The sequence below is a fragment of the Emys orbicularis genome, chromosome 1 (assembly GCF_028017835.1).
Source record: "Emys orbicularis isolate rEmyOrb1 chromosome 1, rEmyOrb1.hap1, whole genome shotgun sequence".
Lineage (NCBI taxonomy): Eukaryota > Metazoa > Chordata > Testudines > Emydidae > Emys > Emys orbicularis.
Genome location: NC_088683.1, coordinates 115,864,900 through 115,886,876, shown reverse-complemented (window position 1 = coordinate 115,886,876; position 21,977 = coordinate 115,864,900). Strand labels below are relative to the sequence as shown.

The window sequence follows — 21,977 nt, the reverse complement described above, 5'->3', positions numbered from 1 at the left end:
AACGAATAGATGATCTCCATCCAGTACAATAGAACCTCAGAGTTATGAACCCTTGGGAATGGAGGTTGTTCGTAACTCTGAACAAAACATTATGGTTGTTCTTTCAAAAGATTAGAATTGAACATTGACTTAATTCCTTGACTTTAGCAAAGCTTTTGATACAGTCTCCCACAGTATTCTTCCCAGCAAGTTAAAGAAGTATGGGCTGGATGAATGGACTATAAGGTGGATAGAAAGCTGGCTAGATCATCGGGCTTAACAGGTAGTGATCAACGGCTCCATGTTTAGTTGGCAGCCGGTTTCAAGCGGAGTGCCCCAAGGGTCGGTCCTGGGGCTGGTTTTGTTCATTATCTTCATTAATGATCTGGAGGATGGCGTGGACTGCACTCTCAGCAAGTTTGCAGATGACACTAAACTGGGAGGAGTAGTAGATATGCTGGAGGGTAGGGATAGGATACAGAGGGACCTAGACAAATTAGAGGATTGGGCCAAAAGAAACCTGATGAGGTTCAACAAGGACAAGTGCAGAGTTCTGCACTAATGACGGAAGAATCCCATTCACTGTTACAGACTAGGGACCGAATGGCTAGGAAGCAGTTTTGCAGAAAAGGACCTAGGGGTTACAGTGGACGAGAAGCTGGATATGAGTCAACAGTGTGCCCTTGTTGCCAAGAAGGCTAATGGCATTTTGGGCTGTATAAGTAGGGGCATTGCCAGCAGATCGAGGGACGTGATCATTCCCCTCTATTCGACATTGGTGAGGCTTCATCTGGAGTACTGTGTCCAGTTTTGGGCCCCACACTACAAGAAGGATGTGGAAAAATTGGAAAGAGTCCAGCGGAGGGCAACAAAAATGATTAGGGGTCTGGAGCACATGACTTATGAGGAGAGGCTGAGGGAACAGGGATTGTTTAGTCTGCAGAAGAGAAGAATGAGGGGGGATTTGATAGCTGCTTTCAACTACTTGAAAGGGGGTTCCAAAGAGGATGGATCTAGACTGTTCTCAGTGGTACCCGATGACAGAGCAAGGAGTAATGGTCTCAAGTTGCAGTGGGGGAGGTTTAGGTTGAATATTAGGAAAAACTTTTTTTACTAGGAGGGTGGTGAAGCATTGGAATGGGTTACCTAGGGAGGTGGTGGAATCTCGTTCCTTAGAGGTTTTTAAGGTCAGGCTTGACAAAGCCCTGGCTGGGATGATTTAGTTGGGAACTGGTCCTGCTTTGAGCAGGGGGTTGGAGTAGATGACCTCCTGAGGTCCCTTTCAACCCTGATATTCTATGATTCTATGATTAATACAGCTTTGAAACTTTACTATGCAGAAGAAGAATGCTGCTTTCCCTTTATTTTTTTAGTAGTTTACATTTAGTACAGAACTGCACTGTATTTGGGTTTTGTTTTTTTTGTCTCTGCTGCTGCCTGGTTGCATACTTCCAGTTCCAAATGAGGTGTGTGGTTGACCGGTCAGTTCATAACTCCGATGTCTGTAACGCCGAGGTTCTACTGTACTAGTACGAAACCATCTCAGCAACTGGCCCTAATTGAACCTCTTGTTAAGAGGCTTAGCAGAGAGGCCACAGATGAATAGAGGTGTGGGAAATAAAGTACCCTCCTGCTTCCAGAGGTAGTCACTGTGGATCACATTTGAGACACATGAGTGGGACAGTGGGGATGAAGACAGTCCTTATGCTGCCCATGCTGTCCTTGATCTGTGGCACTGTCAGTACAGCAGTTTTCACGATCGTGAATGTCATTCAGACAATTCAGTGCGTAACATTTCTTTAAAGGGATAGACCTGGTTCACTGAGGCCTGGCACCGTGTTCGTTGGTTACATCTGTGTAAAGTTGGCATAAGTTAGAATGGGAGTAATTTGCACTAGTGTAAAATGACACGAGATGCAGGGAAATGGAGAATCTGGCCCGAACTGTTTGGAAGTGCTTCAAAAAGAATATAGTGAATCAATGTGGTGACCAAGTAGAAATGTCTCCTATCTACCTCTCCTCTATAGGCATGTGACCATATCTGTCAGTTCTTTCCAATGCATCCCTTTTCCTGTCAGCCCTTTGATTCTCTAGCTGAGAGTTGTAATGTGATGAGAATGGAAGGAGCTGTGTAAGAGAAGGCTCTCTTGCCAATATCATTTGAGACCATGAAAGGATAGGCAAGAGGCCAGTGTAGATGAATGGAGGGATTTGGAAGGAGTGCAAAGAGAAACCAGAATTGTGCATTTGGCTGGAACAAGTCCATGGAGAGTTTTAAAAAGAAAGAGGAACGTTTTGGACTGGATGCTGGAGAAAATGGGGAAGCAGCAGGGTCATTTGAAGCTGAGGCTGAAGTTGATGTGGTGAGCCTTTGTGGGACAAAGGTACTTTCATTTGGTAGCTGCCAGTTTATAGGAGCCCAAATCCTGAAGCCCTTCCTCAGGCAAAACTCCCAGTGACTTCATTGGAAGATTTGCCTGTATGAGGAGTTATGGGTCCATGGGCGATACACAAAACAGTGGTCAGGATCGCCTCCTATGATAAAACTCACAGGATGGGGCTCAGAGGAGGACATCTCAGTGAGGATCTCCTTGGCTAAGTCCTCCCCGATCATTTGGTCTGGATGGCCTGGCGTTTGTCTGCTGCAGAATGACCTGCAGCGGCCGGTGCTACACTGGGAAGGTTCCCGTGAATTTGCTCAGCTCCCAGGGGACCAATAAGCACCTCGGCCTTCCTGGAGCAGGCCAGATCCGCAGTTCTATGTGCAACCAATATGCATGACTATGATGATGCAAGGGAACCATAATGCTGACTTACCCGGCTAGTGGAGGATTCCCCCAGTGTGGCACAGAGCTGTCATAGCAGCATCTATCTCTACCCCTCCCACTCCCTGGTGCAAAGAGTGTCAATGGAAAAGGGAGTTTTACTGAGGCAACTCTATACTATGTCAATCCCTGGCTTCCAGAAAGGCCCCCTGAGGACACAGGCTTCTGGGCTTAATTTCCACTGGAGATCACCTGCCCCCAGGATCAGGGGGAGTGAAGGTGGCATAGAGCACCCTCCTGAGTTGTGCCAAGTGCAAGTCCTGGATCAGACACTGGCTCTTTACCTCTGATCTCCCCCTTACTCCTTACCAGTGTCTCCCCTGGCCAGGGCTGCCCCAGATAACTCTTCACAAGGTGTAGTACCTAACCCTGCCCTGGCCCAGGCAATCTCTCCAAGGTCAGTATGGGCAGGATATATAACTTGCTCCAAGTCTATACAAAGCTGCCTTTTCCCTGCCCAATCCCGTCTTCTTCCATCACAGGGAACCTGAACCTGTGGAGAGCCTTATGCAAGGTTCTAAGATGTCTGTGTGTGTGTGTGGGGGGGGGGGGGGGAAATGGGGCCATGGAGGCGGCCACCCCCTATTCCAAGGTCCACACACACTGTTACTTCCTTGTGTAGACCTGGGGAAGCAAAATCTCTCATAGAATCATAGACTTTAAGGTCAGAAGGGACCATTATGATCATCTAGTCTGACCTCCTGCACAACGCAGGCTACAGAATCTCACCCACCCACTCCTGTATCAAACCTGTGTCTGAGCCATTGAAGTCCTCAAATCATGGTTTAAAGACTTCAAGGTGCAGAGCATCTTCCAGCAAGTGACCCGTACCCCACGCTGCAGAGGAAGGCGAAAAACCCCCAGGGCCTCTGCCAATCTGCCCTGGAGGAAAATTCCTTCCTGACCCCAAATATGGTGATCAGCTAAACCCTGAGCATGTGGGCAAGACTCACCAGCCAGACACCCAGGAAAGAATTCTCTGTAGTAACTCAGATCCCACCCCATCTAACATCCCATCACAAGCCATTGGGCATATTTACCGCTAATAGTCCAAGACCAATCTCATTATACCATCCCCTCCATAAGCTTATCAAGCTCAGTCTTGAAGCCAGATATGTCTTTTTGCCCCCCCCCCCCCCCCCCCCCCCCGCGGAAGGCTGTTCCAGAACTTCACTCCTCTGGTGGTTAGAAACCTTCGTCTAATTTCAAGTCTAAACTTCCTGATGGCCAGTTTATATCTATTTGTTCTTGTGTCTACATTGGTACTGAGCTTAAATAATTCCTCTCCCTCCCTGGTATTTATTCCTCTGATATATTTGTAGAGAGCAATCATATCTCCCCTCAGCCTTCGCTAAACAAGCCAAGCTCTTTGAGTCTCCTTTCATAAGATAGGCTACTAGGAGGATCCGAGGAATGGAAAACCTTTCTCTGTACCTGTTCCAGTTTGAATTCATCCTTCTTAAACATGGGAGACCAGAACTGCACACAGTATTCTAGATGAGGTCTCACCAGTGTGTCGGAGAAAGACTGAGTTCTCACTCTTTTGTTTGGGTACAGCAAGTCAGAAGCTTTATTCACTCTCACAATTGTGCAGAGGGAGAGAGCCAAGCAGGTCTCTCTCACTGATACCTAATTACAACAAGCATTTATACCTTTCAATAATGAGGGACAGCTGCATTTTGTTATACATAAGCCATCTTGATATCTTATTTCTTAATTGTTTTGACTCTTGCCAACATACAATATTTCCTATACCTTATCTACACAAGGTCTTCTACACCTTATCTATACAAGGTCACAATAACTTCTCACACAGTACTTTCTCACCCGCCTCACACAATCCTCGCTTCTACAAATCTCGCGTTATCAGGGCTACAGTTAGCCTGACTCTTGCTAACAAACTGTCATGCATTGCAGTTCTTTTCTGACAGTTCTTTTTCTGCTTCCACAACCCCCCCTTTTGTACTTCTAGTACAACAAACATTCTCAAACCTCTATTTGCATCAAGTCCTGGACTTCAGATTCTATATCAGATGTTTCAATTTTAGCGGTTCTGATTGGATGTAATGACAATGCATGATTAGCATGAACATGAAAGGTATTACTATTATTACATCTTTTACAACAACAATAACATAATCCTAAGCTAACTAATAACAATACAAGCAATAACATTCCCATAGCAAAACTATAATGGGGTTGTTGTACAGCCTTATTTACAAAGCACAATACATCATACTTAGTACATAAAGTGGATACTCTATAAGCAGTCTGAAAGGCATACTTTTCAACTTGATATATGTTTTGAAGCATGTGAATTTGCCCTTGTACTTCAGAGATTTTCTGAATCTCTGGTAACAGTGAAAACAAATTCTGAAATCTATCAGGTACTAAACTAGTCCAATTAAAGGGTATCTGGAACCTAAGGGCTACTTGGAAAGCTCTATCTGCAGGCCAGTAAATAATATGATTGCCTGCAGTGGTAGTGAGATTAAAATGTATGTCTTGTAATGTGGTGTCATTAACATACACACAGCTATCGTTAGCTTGAAAAAGTAAGTGTCCTGTCAGGGTAGTTCCTTGTCCCCTACCCTCCCAGCAAACGTAGTCATAAACAGTGACAACTTCTCCTGGCTCCAGTTTACGGTTACACTGAAGCTGTGGGGTTCTAATGGCCAAAATGTCCACTGACTTCCTAACCCCATCCAAATGTGAGGTGTAATCCCAGGAGCACTGACTAAAAATCGATTGGGCATATCAGGTGGTCTAATTTCCCAGATGTCTCGGTGAATTATCCAATCCCACATGCATCCTCCCCATGGACCCGGCAGGATACGGTATGTGGGAGCCCACACCCCTTTACCGGTCCATATGCTTGGAAGGAGCACTGAGAACGTCCGCACTTCCATCCAGAAAGTTTCCAAGTAAGTCTCCATGGCCACAGATCAGATGGTACTCCTGATGTGTCTGTAAGGGCAGTGGGCCAAGCCTGATGTTCTAGATCATTCCGAATGGACATCAGCTGGTCATTCAGGAAATCCTGAGTCTCTGAACATGCTAGATCCCACTGCAATGCCTTCCCAGCCTCAGTGATATTCAATACCATCTCTGTCAGCAACTTCTGGGTCATAGAACTAAGGGCGGAAATAACATGTAACTCACCAACTCCAGCCTGTACCTGGGTTAGTTGTGCTCCAGAAACAAGGCCAATGGCCTTCTCTAGTTGGCCCAATTTCTCATCATGTTCCTGGTTCTTAAAAATATTCCACACTGCTGCTGCACTATTGGCCCCATCCCACAGGGATCCGGTCAAGTCTCTCTTCTTTCTAGAGGAAATAACCCAAGCCCTCTGTTGTGCTAATCTAATGGCAGCCCCCTGTGAACAATTTGGGTATTTGTCTGATTATTCACTAATTGGGTGACCAAATAACAATAAGGGCCTCTCTCATTTAACACAGTACAAGTTCCAGGAACAACCATCATATCTACTTCACTATAGAACCCATCAATTGCAATTATTAATTCTTGGGGTTCGCTGGTAGTGATATCATGTATTTCTATCTCTACTGATCCATTTGTTTTCCATTCAATTGTTTGCTCATATACATTATCCTGAACTTTAAAGAATAATTTCTCTGAACAAAATTTCAGTAAATCACTAAGATGTGAAAGCCTTGGCCAATGGGTTTCATTGGAATATACAGTACGGTTTGTATCTGGGTAAGTTACAGTGGTGGTGGCAGGGGTCAAGGGACTAGTGGGTGTAGTCCTAGTGGTGGCAAGGCGGTTTTGATATTCATCTTCTGAAAGCCAATTAGGAAGGGCAGTGCACCCTGAAGGTACCTGTCCATAAGCACAAAGTCCTGATCCTGGAAAGAATCCACCCCACCACTGGACCCCGCATTCCCAGGAACGGTCCCCACAGTTCCCTCCTTGCCAATAAACGATGCTCCGTCTTCTCCACCAGGGCCAGTTCTTAATGTCTTTTGTAGTCAGGAATTCCTGGACTTTGGTGGTTTCAGCAGAGCGAGTGTTTCTTCTTTTCTTCTTCAAAAGCAGTTGTGATTCACCATAGTGCAGGGGAGAGGTTACTAGCACTTCACCCTGTACTGGTGTGATTCCTGTAAAAGAATTCAAAGGCATTGTAGATCTGTCAGTGGACAAAGGAGAGGTTACTAGCACTTCACCTTGTCCTCCTTCCCTGCTGTCCAGGAGGCACAGCAGAGCTAGCAGGAGAAATAGGCTGATCAGCAGCTGGAGAATCCTCTCCAGGTGGAGGGGTCTTTTTGCAGTAAGAAGCATGGTTCCAGGTGGGCAGTCCTTGGCACTTTACAGCGGTGTTGGTGGTTAACAGGACTTGGAAAGGGCCTTTCCAGCATGGAGCCAAAGCAGTCTTTCGTTGATGGACTTTACATAGACTCAGTCTCCTTGTTTCAATGAATGGCAGGGCTGCTAGGGTCTTTGGGTAGCACTTCTTTTATCTGTGAGAAAAGAAACCTAACACATTTCATTAATGCCTGGCAGTGTTTTGCAGATATCATAGTTGTTGGGCACATTCAGGCCCCCCCTTTTCTTGGCTGTCAGCCAAGTCTTAGCTGTGGGTAGTATCCTTGGATGGGGCCAACGTCTTATCTTTGGACTGAGCTTGCTAGCTATTTTTTCCTCAGTTAACTCATTCTGTTCTTTTTCCTTCTCCCCTTCTTGGCTTCTTTTAACCTACAAAGGAAACTTCCACTCTTCACTCATACACCTTTTCCCAACAATGAACACATACACATTGCCATTATACAGTACATTAGTCTTATTATTCAATGTATGCCATGTACACCCTTCCAGTAAAATAACTTTATTACAGAGCTTTGGAGCAACAAACCAGGACAAGCACACCCACTTTTGAGGAGTTCACTCGGTACAACCTCAGGTGTCCAATAGTTTTCCTCCCTCCCCAGCCCTCTGGCTAGAAATCTGAGGTAGCCAGAAGGATCCCATGGGCAATATGGGGAGTGGGTTAACCTTCCATGTCCTTGCTTCCAAAGACTGTTGGTATGCAAATTTTAACAACCATTTTTTTCAATTAAAAATCTGGCCAATGAAGTTTCTTTTTCTTACTTAAGCAAATATATTAGACTTTAGTATATCACATTTTCCTGATTTATCCAAACACTTTGTATTCCAAGTTGAATAAAACAAGTATCTGCTTTTTGATTTAACCCTTCTATTTAATTTTGAACTAGACTGTCTTATGAAATTATTAAACCCAACAATTCTGGCCACAAGACAAACCCCACAAGACAGGACAAAGAACACAAAAATAATTCCTATTGTACCAGTAAATGCATGGTACATTGAATGCTGTTCAGCTGGCATCCGTTTTCTCTGATGATCTGAAAGACAAAAGAACAGAGGTCTACCCCTTCTGGGTAGTCAGTCATTGCTTAAAATATTTCCTTTATATACACATACTCTTGTTGATTTTAGACAAAACAGAGGAATTACCCCATATTTCCTTGTATTTGTTTCATAGGCAGCCCAGGTTTCAGTGGCTTCTACCTTATTAGTTAGAAAATTGCATTAATACAGATGCTTTCTGGCTTGCTTCCAGATCCAAAGCTATCCACAGCTTAAAGATTCTTACTTTAAAAGGGACACAATTAACTTTCCCAGACTTTTGATTGCCTTTTACTTCTAGCTCCTGCTTTCAAACACCCAGTGATCTGAAAAAGACAACACAACCTATACTGGTAGGTTTGCATTTCTTTTACCTCTGCTACAATGTACACTGCACATGTTCTGGGGAAAATGCACATCCTCTCCACAATTCAATTTCCATAACACTAGCCACATCAATTTCTACACAAGGTGTAACTGTTTCTTTTGTGCTTACAAAATCTCCATGCACCCCTAGTAAAGTGACAGCTCGACCACACAGAGCCAGGGGCACTGTCCTTCTCTATCTTTTTACCAGATTTTTTATCTGCTATTTTGTTACCCAAAAACAAATTCAAATCTTTTATTCTCCTGGCTTTGACTACCCTGCTGCAGCCACAACCTTTGGTCTTTAGTTAAAACATTTTAAATCTTGTAAAGCATTAAGTCACCTTAAGGATTAAATGCTAAACACCATATTAAACAACACTAGTTTCCTGTGTCTGGCAAAAGTATTTTCGGTTTTTGCAACTTTAAAACAATACCAATTCATCTCAAACTTATAAAACACAGATTGTACACAGCAGGAGTGTTTTTCAGCACATTTGACTAACTTATTCATAGTCGAATAATTCCACTTAAATAACCTCTTGCCTGAATTACTTACAGACATTCCTACCAAGTTTCACTGCTTGATTCCCTCTAGCAACTACAGAGTTAACTTTTCACTCTCTTTTCTTAAATCACTTGCTTGTCTCCCAAAACGACACCCAACTCAACTCAGATTTTACCATTCCAATTATTATCCTGGGGATTTGAAATCCCCATGCTTATAATTACTTACTCCTTTCCTTCCACTATGCCCTCAAAGTTTCCAACCTGTTTTCCAATCTCTCTATCTATTGCCTGCCCGCTTGGGCCCAATCCTGCTTTTCTCGCTGAACCGTCCCTTCCATGGGCACCGGCTTTTTCACTACCAATTTAGATAGGAGGGTGGGCTTCTCAACTAGCCCCCACCCTTCCTGGTCTCTTCTCTTAAACATTCTTACTCACAAGGCTACCCGAGTCCTCCTTCGTGAGGCTTGCCACTTGGGCAAAACGCATGGCCCATTGGCGTTTAACTATTCAATTTTCTCTTGTGGCAAACACACTGCTGTTACAGCATATGCAAACACAAATGGTTAAATTCTGACAAGTCCCTGAAGGACCGGTACTTGCTTAGCCAGTGCTTCCTTTTTCTGCCTGGAAGTCCTGTCTCAAGGCTTGCAACTTGCCCTGGGCATAGGTTTGAGTTGCTGCCTGGTTCATGATCTATGCTCTTAATTGCTCAATTCTAGTTATCAAGTACACAACTCTTCCTATTACTCCAACTTCTCTATTGCCCAGTCCTGCTACGACTGGGGTAGATCCACCTGACACCCTTCCCGGTCAACCGGGGTGGAGAGAGGAATGCTAAATCCCTCTCCGGTTCTCAGATTTACTGCGGCTGAGAGTAGGCACACTTTCATACTCACACACGTATGTCCAGACTGGCCACATCTGTGTATAACGTTCAGAGAAGGTGCTGTGCAATCTCCAACTTGCTTCCTCTCTTGGGAGGGCAGTTCTTTTACACCCTGAAGTCTCCTGGGGCGTCTTTTCAGTGATTCCAGTCCAGGCCGGCTGCCTGTGGCTTCTTCAGCGTCCCCAAACCACGCCGGCTCCAGGGTCGCAAAGGCAGACTGTTGGATCTCACTGGACAGTTAAGCTTTGCAAATGTATTTTTTCACAGCCAGCCGGGGCCGAAAGCAGTTTTTCTTTGTACTTAGCCTGGTCTGCATTGATTCTTGACCTTGAACGCAGATTAACTTTCTCTTTATCTCTGGACCAAGCTGAATTTCAAATTAACCCGTTCCTTTCCTCAATAGACAAATTGCTCCCATTGTGTGTCAGAGGCTTTCTTTTTTGGTGATTAAAAACTCCTCTGAGATGTATGATCTTATCTAGATTGAAGGTACCTTCTAGTGGGCATTGTTTAGATGAATTTTCACGCGTGTAATGATTCCAATTCTCTAAATACCTGCAGGTTGATGGACCATAATGTACGTACATAAAATAAGCTGGGGTACCCTTAGGGGGTGAGAGGGAATCCTTAGACTGCCCCCCACCCATTTTCCAATCACACACACAGGGAGGAGGATGCCCTGTCCGCGCTAGCGGCATATAAACTAAGGATCTCTCCCTACAGGGTACTCACACAGGAGAGACTAACGAGGATAGCCATGACCTCCTACACCTTCCTTCAGCAAAGAGCGTCGGCTAATCTCAGAGAGACGGCGCCGCTTACTCTGTTGCATCCAGTGAGATGGTCCGACTGTCAGTGGCTCACACGGAGAGGAAAAGGGGAGGGAAGATGGGTTCACACACTCCTAGACCCAGGCAGCCTCCTCGCCGGACGATGCCAGGCCGAGTTAGCGTACCGTGGGTCGGATCTCCTACAAGATCCTCTAGTTACCGGGCTTGCGTTAGAGTAGTTCTGGTCACGAGCCAAAAGACTTCGCAGAGTACTCTGGGCGTCTTCCGGTAACACTCAATTCACACTGGTGTACACACACACACACACACACACACACACACACACACACACACACACCCCAAGGCCTTACTCCAGGTACTATTCCCAAGTACCTCAGGTACTATTCCCAAGTACCTCGATGCATCACTCGAGGCGGTAAAAACCCCTCTTGAGGCGGTAAACAACCCCTCTGTCCGGACTATGAGGCGGTAAAAACCCCTCCTGCTGAGGCGGTAACAACCCCTCAACACAGGTGCAATCCTATGCACCTCGCATATGCATACAGGGGGCGGCAAACAATTCCCCTACGCCGCTCAGCATCTGACCTTGCTGCACAGTCAATAAGTTCGGATGGCGTGAGCCCAACAGGGACAGACGGCCCCACGGACAGTCCTCCTCCGACACCCCAATAGAGATTTCAAAAGGTCTCCTACCTCTATTGTGGCGCCATGGGGTTCGAAGGGGAACGATCCGTAGTAACTGCCGGTGCCTCTGAGGGCGTTGCCATCCCGGACGAGCCCCCAAATTGTCGGAGAAAGACTGAGTTCTCACTCTTTTGTTTGGGTACAGCAAGTCAGAAGCTTTATTCACTCTCACAATTGTGCAGAGGGAGAGAGCCAAGCAGGTCTCTCTCACTGATACCTAATTACAACAAGCATTTATACCTTTCAATAATGAGGGACAGCTGCATTTTGTTATACATAAGCCATCTTGATATCTTATTTCTTAATTGTTTTGACTCTTGCCAACATACAATATTTCCTATACCTTATCTACACAAGGTCTTCTACACCTTATCTATACAAGGTCACAATAACTTCTCACACAGTACTTTCTCACCCGCCTCACACAATCCTCGCTTCTACAAATCTCGCGTTATCAGGGCTACAGTTAGCCTGACTCTTGCTAACAAACTGTCATGCATTGCAGTTCTTTTCTGACAGTTCTTTTTCTGCTTCCACAAGTGCCTTGTATAACGGTACTAACACCTCCTTATTTCTACTGGAAATACCTCGCCTGATGCATCCCAAGATCACATTAGCTTTTTTCACGGCCATATCACATTGGCGGCTCATAGTCATCCTGTGATCAACCAATACTCCGAGGTCCTTCTCCTCCTCTGTTACTTCCAACTGATGCCTCCCCAGCTTATAACAAAAATTCTGGTTGTTAATCCCTAAATGCATGACCTTGCACTTTTCACTATTAAAATCCATCCTATTACTATTACTCCAGTTTACGAGGTCATCCAGATCTTCCTGTAGGATATCCCGGTCCTTCTCTGTATTGGCAATACCTCCCAGCTTTGTGTCATCCGCAAACTTTATTAGCACATTCCCACTTTTTGTGCCAAGGTCAGTAATAAAAAGATTGGTCCCAAAACCGATCCCTGAGGAACTCCACTAGTAACCTCCCTCCAGCCTGACAGTTCACCTTTCAGTACGACTCGTTGTCATCTCCCCTTTAACCAGTTCCTTATCCACCTTTCAATTTTCATATTGATCCCCATCTTTTCCAATTTAGCTAATAATTCCCCATGTGGAACCGTATCAGATGCCTTCTGTGAAATCCAGGTAAATTAGATCCACTGTGTTTCCTTTGTTTAAAAAATCTGTTACTTTCTCAAAGAAGGAGATCAGGTTGGTTTGCACGATCTACCTTTTGTAAAACCATGTTGTAATTTGTCCCAATTACCGTTGACCTCAATGTCCTTAACTACTTTCTCCTTCACATTTTTTTCCAAGAGCTTGCATACTACAGATGTCAAACTAACAGGCCTGTAGTTGCCCGGATCACTTTTTTTCCCCTTTCTTAAAGATAGGAACTATGTTAGCAATTCTCTAATCATATGCTACAACCCCTGAGTTTACAGATTTATTAAAAATTCTTGCTAATGGGCTTGCAATTTCATGTGCCAGTTCCTTTAATATTCTTGGATGAAGATTATCTGGGCCCCCTGATTTAGTCCCATTAAGCTGTTCGAGTTTGGCTTCTACCTCGGATGTGGTAATATTTACCTCCATATCCTCGTTCCCATTTGTCATCCTACCATTATCCCTAAGCTCCTCATTAGCCTCATTACAGACTGAGGCAAAGTATTTGTTTAGATATTGGGCCATGCCTAGATTATCCTTAACCTCCACTCCATCCTCAGTATTTAGCGGTCCCACTTCTTCTTTCTTGGTTTTCTTCTTATTTATATGGCTATAGAACCTTTTACTATTGGTTTTAATTCCCTTTTTAAGGTCCAACTCTACATGGCTTTTGGCCTTTCTCACTTGATCCCTACATATTCTGACCTCAGTAAGGTAGCTTTCCTTGCTGATCACTCCCATCTTCCACTCCTTGTAGGCTTTCTGCTTTTCCTTAATCACCTCTCTGAGATGCTTGCTCATCCAGCGTGGTCTACAACTCCTGCCTATGAATTTTTTCCTCTTTCTTGGGATGCAGGCTTCTGATAGTTTCTGCAACTTTGACTTGAAGTAATTCCAGGCCTCCTCTGCCTTTAGATCCCCAAGTTCTTCAGTCCAATCCACTTCCCTAACTAATTTCCTTAATTTTTTAAAGTTAGCCCTTTTGAAATCAAAAACCCTAGTCACAGATCTATTTTTGTTTATCCTTCCATTTAGTTTAAACTGAACTAGCTCATGATCGCTCGAACCAAGGTTGTCCCCTACAACCATTTCTTCTATGAGGTCCTCACTACTCACCAAAACCAAATTTAAAATGGCATCCCCTCTTGTTGGTTCAGCAACTACTTGGTGAAGGAATCCATCAACTATCGTATCTAGGAAAATATGAGCCCTATTATTATTACTAGCACTTGTCCTCCAGTCTATATCTGGGAAGTTAAAGTCTGCCATGATCACACAATTCCTATTAGTATTTACTTCATTAAAAACATTAAAGAGGTCTCTATCCATATCTAAATCAGATCCCGGTGGTCTATAGCACACCCCAAGCACTCTCTCAGGGGAGGCTCTAGTAGCTTTCTTCCCCAATGTGATTTTTGCCCAGACAGACTCTGTCTTATCCATTCCATCCCTTCTTATTTCTTTACAGTCTACCTCATCATTGATATAAGGCTACTCCACCACCTTTGCCTTTATTTCTGTCTTTCCTAAACAGCACATACCCTTCAATACCTGTACTCCAGCCATGACAACTATTCCACCATGTTTCTGTTATCTGTATAATATCTGGTTTCACTTCCTGCACCAGTAACTCTAGTTCCTCCATTTTGTTACCTAGGCTCCTCACATTGGTGTACAAACATCTTAATTCTTGCTGTTTGGCTTCGCTCACATTCTTTACCTGATTAGGCCCAGACATTCTACCACCAGTATCACCTATTAGAATGGTATCTACACTACCCTTCCTCCGTATGTCCATTCTCCTACCCACGGCTGTATCCTTTCTTTCTTTGTTTTCTTCCCTCTCAATGTTAAAATCCGGCGTGGAGATTACCTGGACATCTCCCCCCAATTCCTAGTTTAAAGCTCTCTTAATCAGTTGTGCCAGCCTCCATCCTAGAAGTCTATTTCCCTCCCTACTCAGGTGAAGTCCATCCCGAGAGAACAATCCTCTGTCCATGAATGCCTCCCAGTGGCCATACATCCCAAAGCCCTCCTTATAGCACCACTGCCTGAGCCATCTGTTGATCATCATAATCTTGTCACACCTTTGTTGCCCTTCTCTAGGAAGAGGCAGAATCCCACTGAAGATCACCTGAGCCTCGATTTTCTTAAGCGTCTTCCCCAGCCTGGCATAGTCTCCCTTGATACGTTCCAGTGAGAATCTAGCTGTATCATTTGTTCCCACATGAAGGACAATCAGCGGATTCTTTCCCGCTCCCATTAGGATTCTCTTCAGCCTCAGGTCCACATCCCGTATTTTAGCACCCGGCAGACAGCACACCCTTCTGTTCTCTGGATCAGCTCTGGTTACAGGCCTGTCTATTCTTCTCAGTAAGGAGTCTCCAATCACGTAGATCTGCCTTTTCCTGGTGATGGTGCAATTCTCCGGTCTATCCCCTGTCCCCTCTGGCTGCAAGTCCTCTCGATTCCTATTCACCCTTGCAATCCTCCGCAACCCATCGCGTATCCTCCTGGGGCTCATGTTTGGTGTTGTTATCTCCATTGACTCTTCCTTTCTTCTTATAGGACTAGCTGCTCTTCTCTTCTTCCTTGACCTCTCACCTTCAGCAACCACCTGCTGTGCCCCTTCTTCTTCATTTTCCAACTCCGCAAACCTGTTCCTGAGCTCTATTTCTCCTTCATTAGCCTGTCTTTTCCTCTGCCTGGTTCTCTTAGTCACATGCTTCCACTGTCCACTTTCCTCACCCAGCAGTCTCCCCTCAGAGTTCTTTGGTCCTGTTTCATATCTGCAAGTCTGAGCTTTTCCATTCAGACTCCTCAGGTCTTTGCTCTATCATCCGCTCGAACCCCTTTCTAAACTCAACCAGAGTTTCCACCTGCATCTCCAGTCCTCAGATCTTTTCTCCCATCAGCTCTATCAGGCGGCACTTCGTGCAGACGAAACTCTTATCAGGTACCCCCTCCAGGATCATGTACATGCCTCAGCTTCCACATCCAGTCATCTTCATTGTGTCTTCCATTGCTTGGGTCACTACCACTGCTGCCTCTGAATCTGTCATAGGCTTCCCACCTAAATCCTGTAAATCTAGGAAACACAAACCAAACCACCACCACCCACAGCAAAACAAACCCCCAACAAGCACCAAAACACTGCTAGAACACTGCACACTCCCTTCACTAACCTGTCCGATCCTCTGCCTGCCTCTCTTAGTCTTCCCCCAAACTCCCCCTGCAAACTCCCACTCAAACTCCCCTGTTTACAGCTCTGTTTGCTGGCTCCTGTGCCACTGCAGCTCTCCCCCTGTTTGTCCCAGTTTGAATGACAGCTCAGGCTGATGGAAATGTAAATGAATTGGGGAGGATGGAATGTAACTCTAGGGAGCTGGGGGGAGTTATTCAAATCTCGCTACATGAGATGGGTGGAGAGGAGAACCCTGCAGTACTATTGCATCAGGGGGAAAAACCGGGCTCACAATGTCCTTTCCAGCTCCGTCACCTCAGGGATGGTGAATCTGTGCCCATGAGGCTCTTATTTCCTGGCTAGGAACTCTAACTTAATTAGAAGTGACAGGCTGTGTGGCAGTGCTGATTAGTGCCCACCTCAGGTGCCTAATGAGTTACAAGGCAAAGCCCCATTCAGAGGAGAGGGGGAAAAGAAGCCTTGAGCAAATGGGGAAGGGAGGAAGGCAGAGAAGACAGTCAAGGAATGCAGCTTCCTGGATTGGAAACAGCACTGGGAGTCAGGAGACCTGCCTTGTAGTATTGACTACATCTGTGCTCTTAGGCAAGTGACTTGGCTTTACTGGCCCTCTCTGCACAGGGAAAGGGTCTTTTATCAGCTGGACCAGCTTTATGCAGTTGGAAAGGCCCTTAACACCTGGGCCTAGTCTACACACTGATTTCGTAGCAGTATTGCTATTTCGGTTAGGGTTGTTGTTTTTAACTGGAATGGTTATACTGGTACAACCCTTAATGTGGATGCAGTTATATTGGTATAAAGGTGCCTTTTGTGGGTATACCTTAATCCCCTTCCAACACTGGAATAAGCTAGACTGGTATAAGCACTTTTATACTAGTGGAACTGTTCTTAGCTTTTAGCTGTGGAATCTCCTGAGCCTAGAGGTGCATGAGGCAACCCATTTTCCCCACTGCTGTCTGTCCAGAGCAAGCTGTTTGACTCAATAATATGTAGTCTCCATGATGGCAACATCATTTTCAGTCATCCTGCAATGAGTCATTCATTGTCCTCCATGTCTTCTTTTCCCCCCAGGAAGAATCCAATTTAAGACATACCTTGTGCTTCTGCTACGGGTAACCTGATGGTATGGCCAAACCACCTTAGCAGTCTCTGTCTGATCACAAAGGTCCTGGTGGATTCTCCATCACTCATGATTTTTAATTCAAGATTGGATGTTTTTCTAAAATATAAGTTCTATGGCCTGTGTTATACAGGAAGTCAGACTAGATGATCACAATGGTCCCTTCTGCCCTTGGCATCTATGAATCACTGAGTCCTCAGTCTGCTGACCCATGTGATGCAACTTTCTCAATTAATCTTCTCAAGGTGAAAATCTTTTCCGAACATGACCTACCAGATTGAAATCCAGCCTGTTCTTCCCTGAGTACTTTATCAATAGCAGTTTTCATCCCATTCAAAATGATAATACAAAACACTTTCCCAGGTACAGCTAGGAGTATCACCCTTCTCTACTTATCACAAATAAGCTGTTCTACCTTTTCAGGGATTTTGCAGATAACACCTCTTCTCCAATCTTTGGATGGGTGTCCCTTCTCCAGACCACTCTTCAACTGCCTGCACATGTAATTGACCATCTCTTCCTCCCCAGCTTTTAACATTTCAGCATTTGTTTTATCCTAGCCTGGTGCTTTAACACTCTTCAGCTGGTTTATAGCCTTAGTTCCTTCCTCCGAGGCGATTACTTGTAGTGATATAGATAAGACCGCTATGTCTTCACATTTCTCAGTATGTGTTAATGGTTCTGGCTGGTTTAGCACAGCCTGGAAATGTACCATCCAATGGGCACTCTGTCCATCCTTTGTGGTTGAAATCATACAGTCTTGAGCTTTTCTACACAATTCTACAAAGATTAGAGCATTGTGATGTCAATTGTTTAGATACTAGAGAAAACTTTGTAGAATCCTCTCTCCTATGTGCCTCCGCAGTGTCTCTTGCTTTATTTTTCATCCATTCTCTATGATCTCTTCTGGCTAATCTTTTAACTTCCTTGTCTCTGTCCGCATATTCTTGTTGCAGAATAGTTCTTTTACTGCTGTCTCATTCTTGTTGCTTTCTCTTCTTTAATTCTTTCCTCTATTCAACTAGCTTCCATGTATTTGGTTGGAGCCATTCTTCTTTTTTAGATAGTCTCATCTCACATGGTAGTCCTGGATGCATCCTGACTTGCTTCTTTGAAAAACTCCCATTGTTTTTCTGTCATCCATCTGTGTCTTTAACTCTTCAAATCTATTGCTAAATTGCATCTTGAAATGTGCCTTCACTGTTGGATCTACTAACTTTCTAGTATCATACATACCTTCTGCCTTGAGTGTTGTTCTTTTTGGTTTTATTTTGATTGTCCCAATAACAACATGGTGGTCACTTCTAATACTAGCACTCCTATACAGCCTGGTGTTCAACTGTGATCTTCTCTAGCACCTACTAAAGGCAACATGATCAAGCTGTTTCTGTGCGAAGCCATCATTTCATCTCCACGGCAGTTTGTCTTTCTCTGTGTGAAATGCATAGATTGCATAGGACACAGAATTATAAAAACATTTTCCATTGTCAGTCTGTTCTAATATGCCATTTCTGCCCATAATGTGCTCAGATCCAGTATTATCCAGTATTATCATCGCCAACCTGTGTATTTAGATCTTCCATAGAGATAACAATATCATATTTATTGATCTTGCCAAGGACGCTCTGCAACCTTTCATAGAAACAATCTTTGCCTTGTTCATCGCAATCATTAGGTGCATAACACTGAACAAGTTTGACTTTTGCTTGGTTTGTCATAAAGCGAGCAGTCAGTATTCTTGAATGTGCAGGTACCCATTCCTTCAGTGCTGTAATAGCTTCCTTGCTAAACTTAACCTTCCCAATGTTTATCATCTTCTCTTCAACCATGCCTTCCAATGATAATTAGATGGGTCCAGTCCACCTCATCTCAGTCAGTCCAAGTATACTTAGGACAAAGATTTTAATTTCTCTGATAACTTGTGTCAATCTACCTGTGCTCTTGTCACAATCCAGTGGCCCCGTCCCTGAAGGGGTCCCCTGCGGAGGCAGATCAGCATTGTATGTTGCTAATGCTGTTGCAACATACAAATATTGCAAGGCATTTTGGGAAGGGTTAAAGGGTTAAAGGTGTGAGTGTGGAGTGGAAGATTCCTTTGCAGGTTGCGAGAGAACGAAGGGGGAGGAAGGGAGAAGAGAACGGGTTAACTCAATGCCTCAGCTCAGCCCAAAGATAAGACGCTGGCTCCAGTCCAAGGTCACGGCCCTCAAACAGACTCTATGCAGCCAAAAAACCTGTAGCCACATCTGCTTCTTACCAAACTCCAGCCAACCATGGGAAAGGGGGTCAGCTGGGCAGGGGATCTAACATTCCAACTCCCAATTCTTGACTTACTTTTAGCTGTGAAGATACCCCATTTCCTTGTGGATTTGATTCTCCAGCATCAGAATGTCAGCTGGATTTGCTGGTTGATCAGTACCATCTTGTTTTACATCCAGCACATCATGGTTCTCCAGTTGTTTGTATTTGCAAATCTGTGACAGATTCATCTGGTCTCCGGGCTGTTTCTGTAACAGAGAGCATTTTTGTAAGACCCGTGGACTGCCTTTAATTTGGCTCCTACCCTTTGACCTTTCTGTCTTGGGTGACCCTACCACGAGTTCTACACCTGCCAACATAGCTCTCAGGGTACCTGGAGCACACAAGCATACGCACCACATCAAGGTGCAGTCCCTGGGGAAACTATAGCTGTCCTCACACTGGAGGGGTGGTTATTGCATTAACGAGACCGATATAATTAAAATGGTAAAACTTGTGTGTAGACAAGACTTCAGCTACCTAGTCTACAACACAACCAGCTTACACAGCTGAAAGATGTTAAACTGTCTGATATTAAAGGTAGATGGGGGCCTTTGTGACTTAACTTTCCCAGCTGTAACATGGGAATGATACTTATCCACCTTTAATAAGCATTTGGAGATCTACAGCCAAAAAGTTCCTGTAGGTGCCAAATATTTTATTATGATGCGTTAGTGCTAATTTATAAGTGTGCTCAAGTGACTGATTTAGTCAAGTTACAGATAAGAGATATTTTTTGTTTACCTCTCACTTTATATTATGTCAGATATAACTTCCATGGACTTTTTACCTGCCTCTTTATAAAGAAGCTTCCAAGGACATGGATTAGAAATGCAGGAAGGGGTCTGTCCACCTCCTCCCCCCCCCCCCAAAAAGAAAAATCCTCAATGAATAATTGTTCTGATTTTGAAACGGAGTCTCCCTGACTGTGCTTGTGTTCCTCTTTCTTTCACTGCCTATGAATATTTTAAGCAATTCACGTACTGGCAGCAAAGCTCCAAGGACCAGCATACTGTATTTCAAGTGACTATTGCAGTATGTTCATGGAAAGCACATTTCTAATTGGTAATTGTGACATTCACACCAGCAAGCTAACTCCCAGAGTTCCACTGGGCCAATCAGGAAACGCAAACATTGTTACCTTATGTGTCCAGCTAAAAACAGCTCAAATTCCAAACAAGCTACAGGCCAGAAATTACTGGATGAATATTTTTGAATAAATTAGAAAAAACAACAATCTGTTGGCAGGCAATTCACAAACAGAGAGAGAGACTGTCAAAATTAGTTATAGAAATGAGTTAATTGCTCAGCCCTGTTTGTGATGCGGTCTGTAAGCATGTGATCAGATGAGTGGTGTGTGCTGAGCCAGACAGTCTGAGTAGAAAGACACATGTAGCTATGCCAATGTCTGTTAGAGAAATGTTTTGATGCTCAATGAATCTGAAAACCACTGAGAAACACTTCTTTGTGGTAGTCCCAGGGAGTGCAGGGTCTCGGGAGGGTATAGGGTGTGAGACGAATGCTATAAACATGGAGGGGGGGGGGGGGAGATCTATTGCTAAAAGCATCTCTCTCTATGGCACTGCTCTGTGGGTAGGTGTGTGAAGTGGGATAATATTACCTAGCGTTTTCCATCCAATGATCGCAAAGCATGGCACAGCCTCTAATGAAAGCGTCCCAGGACCCCTGGAAGGAGGGCAGTGTTAGTAACCCTGTTTACAGTTGATAACACGGGTACAAAGAGCTGAAGATGCTGATTTTTCTATTGACGTGAACTGGATCTGGGACTGAGCAGCAATTCTTTATTATCAGCCCTTCGAATCGGATGAGTTCAGAGGAGCCACAACTCCCATTGAAGTCAACGGAAGTTGTGACTACTCAGCACCACAGAAAAATGAAGTCGCAAGGGGCTTGTCTGAGGCCACTGGAGATGTGAGGCAGAACCAGGAATAGAACCCTGGTGTACTGATTCCCACTCCTGTGCCTTAAACAGAAAACCGTCCCTCCTCCCATAAATACATCTCTAGTGCGCCTTGTGATACATGTGTCCCAAAATGTAAACAAATAGCAACATTGTAAGCCTGGGGGTTGAATAATCATGGATGAGAACTGGCTAAAGATCAGAAAAGTAAAGTTGTGTATGTGTGTGTGTGTGTGTTTGAGAGAGAGAGAGAAGACGGGGGAAAGGAATGGAAAGTGGAGCGTTAGCTCTCTGAAATGCCTTTGCCCACAGCAATTACTGTGGATTGTTACTGGGTGTCAGTTTAATTAACAGAGATTCCCTCTGTCTGCCTGTCTCTCTGCAGAGGCTAATGCAACTCACTTCCCCAGCGGAGGACTTGCCTCAGCCAAAGAAGCACCAGGCTAGCGTGTCTGAACCATTGGAGAGCCCCAAAGCAGAATACAGGATCTCATCCCCATCAGCCAAGGAAGTGCTCATAACCACAGAGAAGGAAACTCACTTGTAAAGCATATGGGAAAGGATTTCGCCTTTGCATTCTGGTCATAGGCGTGCACAGCACATTTCATTAGGGTGTGCACCCAGGGAGCCTCGCCCAAGCCCCACCCCGATCCACTCCCTCCCACTTCCTGCCCCCGACTGCCCCCCTCAGAACTCCCAACCCCCCCTGCTCCTTGCCCCCTGACTGCCCCCCCCTTGGGATCCTGCCCCTAACTGCCCCCCAGGACTCCACCCCCTATCTAAGCTTCCATGCTCCTTGTCTCCTGACTGCCCCCTCCTGAGACCCCCCCACTGTAA

General features: G+C 44.7%; 1 protein-coding gene across 1 annotated transcript in view; it reads left to right on the top strand.

Annotated features, from left to right (window-relative positions):
- Window positions 1-21,687, top strand: part of LOC135895239 (sodium- and chloride-dependent betaine transporter-like) — a 53,756-nt gene extending 32,069 nt beyond the window's left edge. The window contains exon 14 of the mRNA XM_065423316.1: window positions 21,526-21,687. Within this exon, the coding sequence (XP_065279388.1) occupies window positions 21,526-21,687 (162 nt within the window). The remainder of the gene's footprint in view (window positions 1-21,525) is intronic.
- Window positions 21,688-21,977: the final 290 nt, after the last annotated feature.